Source organism: Mugil cephalus, chromosome 13, assembly GCF_022458985.1.
Source record: "Mugil cephalus isolate CIBA_MC_2020 chromosome 13, CIBA_Mcephalus_1.1, whole genome shotgun sequence".
Lineage (NCBI taxonomy): Eukaryota > Metazoa > Chordata > Actinopteri > Mugiliformes > Mugilidae > Mugil > Mugil cephalus.
Window position 1 is genome coordinate 2,076,943 of NC_061782.1, and position 11,413 is coordinate 2,088,355.

Sequence of the window (11,413 nt, forward strand, 5' to 3'; positions counted from 1 at the left end):
TGTCTTAACGAAATGTCCACCCTAGTTTCATCTTCATCATTCTGGTAGATGGCAGCAGATTTTTCTCCAGAATGTCTCGGAACATTTTTCCATTCATCCTCCCTTCAGTTATATGAAGTTTGCCAGTAGCATATGCAGAAAAACAGCCCCACACCATGATGTTCCCACCTCCAAATTTCACTGTCCGTATGGTGTTTTTGGTGTGTTATGGCATCCAAAGAGTTCCATTTTGCCCTCATCTGACCAGACTAAGTTCTCCCAGTATTTTGTCCAAATGTTGTGGAGCAAACTTTAAACGAGCTTCAACGTGCTTTTTCTTCAGAAATGGAGTCTTACATGGTGAGCGTGCATACAAGCCTTATTGTTTTCTTTGAAACTGTTGTACCTGCTATTTCCAGGTCTTTCTGAAGCTCCACTAGTGCTTGACTCTTGGACAACTCTTCTGATAATTCTTCTTATTTCTCTGTCGCAAATCTTGTGAGGAGCACATGGTCGTGGCTGGTTTACAGTCGACTGATGTTTTTTCCACTTCCAAATTATTCAGAAGTTTAGAAATTCTTCTGCAACCAATGCCAACAAAATGTTTTGCAACAATAAGGTTGCGAAGGTCTTGAGAGAGTTCTTTCCTTTTTCCACCTCCCTTTCTGCATGTGTTCAATACTTTTTCCCTCTGTTGTTTTACATTATTACACATAACTCAATTTCTGAACTTGTTTGTTCTGGTTTCTTTCTATGTATGGAATACTTGGGTTGTTACCAACACCTGGTGAACATTTCATGTCAGTAGCACCTTTAGAAATTGTGATGTGTTCAATACATATTTTACTTATTTTACCAGCTGTATATACAGTGGTGGAAAAAGGTTTTTGGACACCCTTGTGAAATAGTAGTAATTTGTCTCCCAAACATTCATTTTAAAAACTGCATCTTGTGTTGTCTTTGTCTTGTATTTACATTTGTGATAAAACATGCAAAAAAAAAAAAAAAAAAAAAATTAAAAAACAACAAACCAGAAAGGGCCAAACACCTTTTAGGTAACTTTAGGTAAATGAGCTGCTTTGTATGTGTTAACAAAGTTCTCAGGAAAAAAAGATGTGATGTATGAACACTGATCACACTGTGGTTCTGTAATTTATAAATTCACAAAAGATAAAGAAGATGAAACAAAACCACAAACTGGATGTTGATAGTAAGTATATTTTAAATGATTCTTGGAGGTTTTTTGTGGAAATAATATTGGTTCATATGTGTAATAATGATTCCTTTGATCATATCTCACTTCCTCATATGTGCACATTTAAATATGTGAACCTTCCTACATGTCCCATTCTGCTGTAGACTGTTTAGATGCAGAGGACAGAGCCAACACTAGAGTGAGGAACTCATTCAGGTAAGATCTTACAACTTTTAATATATATATACATAGGTGGGAGTTAAGGTGTAAAGGAAAGGGGAACCATAGACGTTAAAGTATTAGGCATTATTAGGGCTTATTTATCCAAATTTGATGTTATTTTACCTAGTTAACTTTTATGGATTGTTTTGTTGATGTTCATTAAGATGCTGAACATAATTTCATGAATAACAACAGAAAAGTTCATGTATTCCATCATTCATCATTGAAAGTTCACATGCGGACTGGACACCTTTATCCTGCAGTTGTTTGTTTCTTCCTCCTTGTTTCTCTCCAACATTTATACTGAACTAAAGGTATACTGTGTTCAACGTACACCTCAAAGCTTCATGACATCACTGAATGACATCAGACAGATAATCTCTCTAATCTCTCAGACACCAGGATTCAAACTGAACAATGGCACATTTCAACATCAGCAACACATGGAACGAAAGTTATGAAGAAAACAACAACAGCAACAGCTTCAACAACAATGAACACAACAATTTCCAATACTGCACCATTAATAGCTGCGATAAACACAAAGCAGCATTCATCTCATATGTTATTACATGGATCATCGTCTGCATCAGCCTTCCTTTGACCCTACTGGCCATCTACTCACTGTCTTCTCTGGTGAGTCCATTATGACAGATGTGTGTATTTATAATGATGTGTTGTGTACAGTCTGTCAGTAAATGATTGTCTTTGACTCGGCTCAGATTTAAAAGTCTTCGTTCATCTGGTTCTTAGATGGATAAATGTCTCTGACTGCAGTTTCTGCTCAGAGCCACATGTCATATTTGGAGGAGGTGAAGTTCAGAACATGTTAACAACTGCTTTAGTTCCTTTTACCAATGTTTTCCGGCAGGTCAGAAAGGATCACGGTGCTCCACTCTACGTCATCAACCTCCTCATTTCTGATCTGGTTCAGCTCATCTGCATGATTGCTGGGGTGGCTTCCGGGGAGTTCTTGGCTGCTGGAGTTTTCTTCTATCATTATGGTCTGTTGTCCAGCGTTGGCTTCATGGTGTGTATCTCCCTAGAAAGGTAACTATCTGTCTCATCCAGTTTGTGTGTATCTACGTCTGTGTCTAACCATTTTATTAGTCTATAATTCTGATGCTCCTCAAAGACTGTCTATGTGTGTCTGTCTTTCATTACAGGTATCTGGTCATCGTCTGGCCGCTGTGGTACAGATTCAGAAGAACCATCAAGACCTCTGTGGTGGTCTGTGTCCTAGCCTGGATCCTTCCTCCTGTTTTTTTCCTCCCATTCTATTACAGTTTGGGTTTTCTGACCACACAAACCATCGTAGGTGTCTTCCTCCTCCTCCCCCTCCCTCTGTTCATCTTCTTCCTGGGTGGGAGTCTTAAAGCGCTGTCTGGATGCATCAGTGTCTCCTCTGATGAAAAACAAAGAATTGTATCAGTTTTGGTCGTAGTGCTGCTTATTTACACACTGCTGTTCATGCCCACTGTGATTCTTGTGTTTCTGGTAACAATCACAGACAGAACCAACTTTGAACTTTGGACTGCGTCCAACATTCTCATTCAGCTGAGTCCTCTTGTAGACTTGATTTTGTACTTTTTCATGATAAAAGGAGCCACAGACAAGATTTTGGCCTCACTGTGTTGTTGCAGGATGCAGCTTCAGGAATCATCAGATGAACAGCATGAATAACGACAGCATGTACACAGTCAGCTTCATGTAGGCAGGAAGTAGAAGTTTTAGTTTAGTTGGTGTAGTAGGAGGCAGTGGCCAGCAGGTGGTGCTGCTGTCATTTCTGACTGCAGAACACAGAGATCCAGGCAGAAGTCTCTAGTTTAGTTTAGTTTAGTTTAGTTTAGTTTAGTCATATTCAGAATATGAATTTAGGTACAAAAAATGAAATAGAAAAACTTAACATATTCACTCACTCATATCTATATCTAATGGGATATCTATTCCTCAATAGTTTTTCATTGTTTGGTTTGTGTTGAACTCTTTAACATCCATTTCCAAAGAATTCTTTGAGAACACACAACTTCCTCTCAGCTCATACACACTCTGTCTTTTATGAAACAACTTCTGGATACGTAGTGGCAGTAGATTAACATGTACCTTGTACATCAACAGTGATATTTTGAAATCTACAAGTTCATTGAATTTGAGAATTTGACAAGTTATGAATAATTTGTTTGTGGTTTCCTGACAATGAACTCCTATTGATAATTGTAATTGCACCTTTCTGAAGCAGATAAATTGGATTAGTGATCAGTAAGTAGTTCTAAGTATGAAGAATTTCTTTTGCTTGATATAAGATTGAGACATTTGATATTTTCTTTGTAATATAAACAGTATGTGGTTTCCAAAACAATTTATGGTCGATAATAATAACTCATAAGAATCTATTCTCATCAAGTCTTCCTATTTCAATTTTATCTATCATGATTTGAACCTTATGATTAAGTACAATTTCCAAAGATCATATATTCAGTTTTATTCACATTTAATGATAATTGGCACGGTACAAAATATCTAACTCCAGAAGCAGTTCAAGGTTTTTACCAGAACAAAACAAATAAGTATCATCTCCAAATAAGACAAAATTTAACAAATTAGACACATTACAGATATCATGTATGGAGTGTATAAATAATCTTGGAAAAAGTAGTGATCCTTGCAGTCTGTAGCAAGTCAGACTTGTTGTCATGAATCTGAACATATGTTGCAAACTTGTTTACAAGACAGTTAATTAATCCATGGTTCCATGGACAGTTAATACACCTGTTTAAATTGATTGATTCAAGATAATTATGTGTTGAAACTTTTTGTGCTGTCATTCTTGGCCAGGTCTCTCTTGCAAAAGAGATCTTGGATCTCAATGGGACAAACCTGGTTAAATAAAGGTTATAATAATAATAATAATAATAATAATAATAATAATAATAATAATAATAATAATGGTAATGTGATATTGATAATGACATTGTTCAGCTAGATCACTGAAACACAGTCGTAGTGTGATAATGAGACATGTGACAGCTGATCATGGACTGACATATTGATTCACCACATATCTGATATCTCATTTCCTCATATGAGCAGATTTGAATATGTGAACTTTCCTACATGTCACATTCTGCTGTAGACTGTTTAGATGCAGAGGACAGAACCAACACCAGTGGTCCATGCTAAGTTAAAATCCTTTCTTGATGAGCACGATGTCCTGGAGGGATTTCAATCTGGTTTTAAAACACTGCACAGCACAGAGTCGGCTCTACCGAGAGTTTTTAATGACATCCTCCTGACAAATGTCTCTGGTGATTTTGTTGTCCTTGTCCTGACGTAATCGCAGCCTTTGACACCGTGGACCGTAACACTCTTTTAAGTGGTCGACTACAACACCTAGTGGGCATTTGCGGTACTGCCATCACTTGGTTCAGGTCTGGCAGACAGAACCATGCATGTGAGCCTGGGTGATTCCGAGTCCTGCTCTGCCCCTCTGTTATATGGGGCTCCATTGCTATGTTGATGACACTCAGGTATATATACCATTTAAGAGGGAGGATGCCTTTTCAGTCCAGCCACTCCTGTCATGTCTTGAGGACTGTAACTCTTTAAATGTTAACGAAAAGAAAACAAAGGTGATGGTGTTTGGTCCCATAACTCTTGTCAACCCCTACCATTGACTTGGGCCCCTTGGCATTTTATGTGAAGCTGATAGTCTCAAAGTTGGGTTTTAAATTTGGACAGTGATTTTAAATTGGATCATCATCAGATTGGTGCAGTAGTTGAATCCAGCTATTTTTCACCTAAGGCGGCTGGCAAAGGTTAAACCTTTTCTTGCACTTCGTCACTTTGAGACATGAATCCATGCCTTCATTACATCTTGGCTGAATTACTGTAATGCACTTTATGTTGGGGTCACCCAGTCCTCCCTCGCACGCCACCAGTTGGTCCACATAACTCCCATTCTGTCCAGGGTCCATTTTAAGATTCTTTTATTTGCTTTTAAATTTTTGAATAGTCTCGCTCCACCTTAACTCTCTGAGATTCTTCACCCCTACATTTCTGCTCGGTATCTCGGGTCAGCAGATCAGCTGCTCCTGGAGGTGCCGAGGTCCAAGCAGAAGATCAGAGGGGACAGAGTCCCTGTCCCTGCTCCTAAACTGTGGAACAATCTACCACAGCACATCAGAGAATCTGACAGAGAATCTGTCCATTTTTAAAACGCGTCTTAAGACCCATTTTTATTCCTTAGTTTTCAATCCAGCATGAGAGTCTCCTCTTGTTTGGTGCTTTTAGTTTTATTATTCTCTATTGTTTTTATTATTGTTTTGATTGTGTTTATTGTTTTAATGATTTTTTTTATAGATTTTTTTTATTGTTTTATTGCTTGTAATTGTTTAATGTCCTATGCTCTTATTTTATCCATGTATAGCAGTGCTATAAAAATAAAGTTGAGTTAAGAGAAAGAGACATCTTTTTTTAACTTTAACTAAGATAAGGTGAACTTTTCATTTGTTTAGAAATAACAAATGAAAAGTTAAACGTATGAAAATAAATGTTGAAAATGTGACAAAGCAGATTTGAAATGTAGGTGTGAAGAATGTGTGGAAGAAGTATTCAGATATGTTACTTATGTCCATATACTATACTAAAAAGAGACTATAAAGATAATATTCCAGCATGGAAAATTATAGTTGAATTAATAATAAGTTAAAAACTGTAACATGTTACTGTTAAGTTGGCTGTGACCTAGTGGTTAGAGAAGCAGTTTTGTTGCTGAGGTTATTGGTTCAATCTCCTCCATGTCCATGACTGAGGGTCCTTGAGCAAACACCTAAAAGCTCCACGCTCACTGGGATGTGTTCAATGTGTGTGTGTTCATGTATGTACATATATACAGTGGTGGAAAAATTGTTTTCAGACAGCCCGTGCTTTTGTGAAATAGTAATAATTTGTCACCCAAACATTCATTTAACAACTGCATCTTGTGTTTACTTGTGATATCTTTGTCTTGTATTTACATTTGTAATAAATATGCAAAAAAAAAAACAAAGAGCATTTGCACCAAAGTGCTTCACATTTACCATGTCATATAAACATGTAAATTACAGATCAACATCACTGTGTCAACAAATGAAAAGCGATTAACACCCAGTGCGACCAGATGAGGAAATACAAACAGATCAAATGCCACTGAAAGCCAAGGAATAAACATGGGTCTTAAGCTGCTTCTTAAAAGCCTCAACAGAGTCAAAACTCCCAACAGTCTCTAGCAAGCAGTTCCAGAGCCGAGGGGCTGCAACAGAAAAGGCCCGGTCCTGAGGGTTCTGGTGGTGGTGTAAGGGGTGAGAAGTTCAGATATATATGAATGGGCGAGACCATGGAGGAATTTTATAAACAAGCAGAAGAATTTAGAAGTGAGCCGAAAATGAACAGTGAGCCAATGTAGTAATGCAAGAATGGGAGTGATGTGGCCTCTTTTCTTTGACCTTGTTAATAACCGGGCGGCAGCGTTTTGGACTAGTTGGATACTGGAGATGCTGTTCTGGGTAATACTTGAGTAGAGGGAATTGCAGTAGTCCAGCCTGGATGATATGAATGCATGAATAACTGTTTCCGGGTCAGAGGTTGTCAGAGGTAATATTTTCAGGTGTGGAAGAGGAGCTACCAATGGAAACAGTGAATTTTCTGTTTGAGATGTGGAAGCAGAACCAATCCAAGGCAGGACCGGAGATGCCAGCCCAGTGTGACAGGCGATGGAGGAGAATTTTAGGGCAAAGGCTGTGCTGAGTTGGAAAAGAATTATGATGGAACATTTGCCGGCATCCGCAGCACAGAGGAGGTCATTTGTTACCCTTAACAGAGCTGTCTCTGCGCTGTGGTGTTCACAGGACCCTGACTGGAATATTCAAATATATTGTTCTGATTTAAGAAGGACAGAATCTGATTAAAAACTATTTTCTTCTAACACCTTGGATAACAAAAGAAAGCTTAGAAAGTGGTCTAATATCTTGAGGAGTGGCTGAATTGTAATATGAATCCAGGAAGGGCCAAACACCTTTACACACTGTAGGTAAATGAGCTGCTGTTTATGTTTTTACAGCGTTCCCTGGGAAAAGATGTGATGTATGAACACTGATCACACTGTGTCTCTGTAATTTACAAAAAGCACAACATAAAAATAAAGAAGATGAAACAAAAACACAACCTGGATATTGATAGAGAGTTGGTTTTAAATGATTCTTGGGGGATGCTGTGTTGAAATAATATTTGTTGATATCTTACGTGATGATTCCTGTGGTCATTTTAATTATGTTTGACCTCATATCTCATTTTCTTATATGAGCAGATTTGAATATATGAACCTTCCTACATGTCACGTTCTGCTGTAGACTGTTTAGATGCAGAGGACAGAACCAACACCAGTGAGAGGAACTCATTCAGGTGAGATCTCACACCTTTTAAAGTTAGATATAAAATAAAAAATGTAAAGATTATAAAGAAATAGTTAAAAAAGTTAAATATATGAAAGTAAATGTATAAACTGTTAAAATTAAAGCAGCTTTGAACTTTAGGTGTGAAGAATACTTCGGTGAAACTGAACAGGAAGATATTTCACTCATGAGTATGAAAACTTTAAAAACTGTAACATGTTATGTATGTGAAAAAAAGTACTAAACTAACAACGCTTTCAATTGTCACTTTTGTAAATTTTCAATTTACAAAATGCAAAGTGAGCAAATAAAAGGAGAATCTAATGTCAGTGTCAATGTCACTTTTATTAATATAGCACATGTAAAAAGCCAAGGCCAACCAAAGTGCTTAACAGGATAAAATAATCAACAGCAATGAAAGCAAAACAGTAAAAACAGTGAAATAAAAGTGAAGTAAAAGATGAGAATGGGTGACTCACTCAGCCAAAGGCTAGGGTAAAACGATGGGTCTAAAGGCCTGTTTTAACAGTGTGAAGGCTGGTCACAGACCAGACAGAAGCAGGCAAAGCGTTCCACAGTGTGGGGGCGGCCACTGCAAAAGGTCGATCCCCTCTTGTTTTAAGAATTGAACGAGGAACGAGGAACATGCAGGACCATCTGGTCAGCTGACCTAAAGGCCCTGGGGGGACGGTGCACATTCACAAGGTCAGACAGGCATTCTAGGGAGATTTAAAAGCCAATGAAAGAATCTTAAAACCTACCTAACCAGGAGTCAGTGAAGAGAGGAAAGCACTGGTCTTATGTGCTCTCGTGTCTTTGTCCTGGTTAGAAGATGAGCCGCTGTGTTCTGGACAAACTGTAGATGGTTGAGCTCTGATTGGCCAATGCAACGTACAGAGAGTTGCAATAATCTAAGTGCAATGTGATAAAGGCATGGAAAACTTTTGCTTGATTGGTCCTTTGCCTGGGACCCAATGTATGGTGCTAGTGGGGTAAGGGAGCTGGCAAGGACCACAACCAGGTCAGGGCAACAGAACAGGACAACCTCAGTTTCTTTCTTCTTGAAAATGCTCATCTCTCTCCTCCATTGTTGTTTCCGTTTGTGTCACTGCGAGGTAATAAACTTGAGTTGTCCTCGTGCTGAAAACGTGACCAAGAAGAAGGACAAAACATAAAATGGGAAGAATAGTAACGCAGAGTTACTTAGATAAGTAACTGTAATCTGATTACTGGTTTGGAAATAGTAACGCGTTAGATTACTCATTAGTGGATGAAAAGTGGTCAGATTAGAGTCACGTGTTGCTAAGTAACGTGTTACCGACATCACTGGCTTCAATATACAACTTCAGTACGAATACTTCATGAGCTATGACTCATGACTCAGAGAGAGTCAGAGAACCATCACTACTTGTTTCTTGTGTTTAGTCTCTGGGTTTTAGTCCTGTGTTTTTGCCATTTTTGTAAACCTGCCACCGCTGCAGCGCTTTCTCTTCTTCTTCTACTGTTGTTTGTTTGATTTTATTAAATACATTCATTTGGAACCCCTTCCTCATCACCGTGACCCATTAGTAATACTTTTATGTTATTTAAACTAGTTGATTTGTGTGGGTCTTTTTGTTGATGTTTAAGTAGCCAAACACAATTTTGATAAAAAAATGTTGTTCACATACGTACTGAACACTTTGATTCTGCAGTTGTTTCTTCCTTCCTCTTGTTTCACGTCAGAATCTATGAATGGACTGAATGACATCAGACAGATAATCTCTCTAATCTCTCAAACACCAGGATTCAAACTGAACAATGGGATATTTCAACATCAGCACCACATTGAACGAAAGTCATGATGAAAACATCAACACCTTCAACGACAATGACAATTTCGAATACTGCACAATGAATGGATGTTCTAGTGGTAAAGAGGCATTTGTCTCATATATTATTACATGGATCATCGTCTGCATCAGCCTTCCTTTGACCCTACTGGCCATCTGCTCACTGTGTTTTCTGGTGAGTCCGTTATAGCAGATGTGTGTATTTATAATGATGTGTTGTGTACAGTCTGTCAGTAAATGATTGTCTTTGACTCGGCTCAGGTGTAAAATTTTTGGTTCATCTGGTTCTTAGATGGATAAATGTCTCTGACTGCAGTTTCTGCTCAGAGCCACATGTCATATTTGGAGGAGGTGAAGTTCAGAACATGTTAACAGCTGCTTTAATTCCTTTTACCAATGTTTTCCTGCAGGTCAGAAAGGATCACGGTGCTCCACTCTACATCATCAACCTCCTCATTTCTGATCTGGTTCAGCTCCTCTGCATGACTAGTGGTGTGGCGTACATTGGGTTGCTGTGGGTTGTTGATTTTATTTATTATTATGGTCTGTTTACCAGCGTTGGCTTCATGGTGTGTATCTCCCTAGAAAGGTAACTATATGTCTGATCCAGTTTGTGTGTATCTACGTCTGTGTCTAACCATTTTATTAGTCTATAATTCTGATGCTCCTCAAAGATTGTCTATGTGTGTCTGTCTTTCATTACAGGTATTTGCTCATCGTCTGGCCGCTGTGGTACAGATTCAGAAGAACCATCAAGACCTCTGTGGTGGTCTGTGTCCTAGTCTGGATCCTTCCTCTTGTTTATTTCCTGACATACATTTTTGATGATCAGGTCAAAAAATACGTCGCTGCCATCTACATCCTCCTCCCCCTCCCTCTGTTCATCTTCTTCCTGGGTGGGACTCTTAAAGCCCTGTCTGCATCCATCAGTGTTTCCTCTGATGAAAAACGAAGAATTGTGGCAGTTTTGGTCGTATTGCTGCTCATTTACATACTGCTGTTCCTGCCAACTGCCATTTGGTTTCTGGCAAGTAAAATAATAAGCGTTCACTTCCGGATTTTATCTGACATTCTCATTCAGCTGAGTCCTCTTGCAGACTTGATTTTGTACTTTTTCATGATGAAAGGAGCCACAGACAAGATTTTGGCCTCACTGTGTTGTTGCAGGATGCAGATTCAGGAATCAACAGAATTAACAGCATGAATAACGACAGCATGTTCACAGTCAGCTTCATGTAGGCAGGAAGTAGAAGTTTTAGTTTATTTGTTGTAGGAGGAGGCAGTGGCCAGCAGGTGGTGCTGCTGTCATTTCTGACTGCAGAACACAGAGATCCAGGCAGAAGTTTCTATTTTATTTTATTTTATTTTATTTTATTTTATTTTATTTTATTTTATTTTATTTTATTTTATCTTAGTTTAGTTTAGTTTAGTTTAGTTTAGATGTACACTCAGTCATATCCATACCCAATGATAATCAATACTTTTTTTGAAATTTGGTCTGTATTGGACTCTTTAATATCCATTTCCAAAGAATTCTATAAGAACACACAGCTTCCTCTCAGTTCATACACACTCTGTCTTTCATGAAACAACTTCTGGATACGTAGTGGTAGTAGATTGATATGTACCTTGTACATCAACAGTGATATTTTGAAATCTACAAGTTCATTGAAATCGAGTATTTGACAAGTTATGAATAATTTGTTTGTGGTTTCCTGACAATCAACTCTATTGATGATTCTAATTGCTCTTTTCTG

The 11,413-nt window shown here is 38.2% G+C and overlaps 2 protein-coding genes across 2 annotated transcripts; both read left to right on the forward strand.

Moving 5' to 3' along the window:
* Positions 1-1,342: 1,342 nt before the first annotated feature.
* LOC125019032 (mas-related G-protein coupled receptor member A6-like) lies at positions 1,343-5,549 on the forward strand. Its single transcript, XM_047603534.1, has 5 exons — positions 1,343-1,390; positions 1,799-2,032; positions 2,268-2,446; positions 2,563-3,042; positions 5,477-5,549. The coding sequence occupies exons 2-5, from the start codon at positions 1,814-1,816 to the stop codon at positions 5,547-5,549; spliced, it is 951 nt and encodes a 316-aa protein (XP_047459490.1). The 5' UTR covers positions 1,343-1,390; positions 1,799-1,813.
* Positions 5,550-9,624: 4,075 nt separating this feature from the next.
* On the forward strand, positions 9,625-10,860 carry LOC125019034 (mas-related G-protein coupled receptor member X2-like). Its single transcript, XM_047603535.1, has 3 exons — positions 9,625-9,831; positions 10,067-10,245; positions 10,362-10,860. Exons 1-3 carry the CDS (start codon positions 9,625-9,627, stop codon positions 10,858-10,860), a joined length of 885 nt encoding a protein of 294 aa, XP_047459491.1.
* The last annotated feature ends 553 nt before the right edge of the window (positions 10,861-11,413 follow it).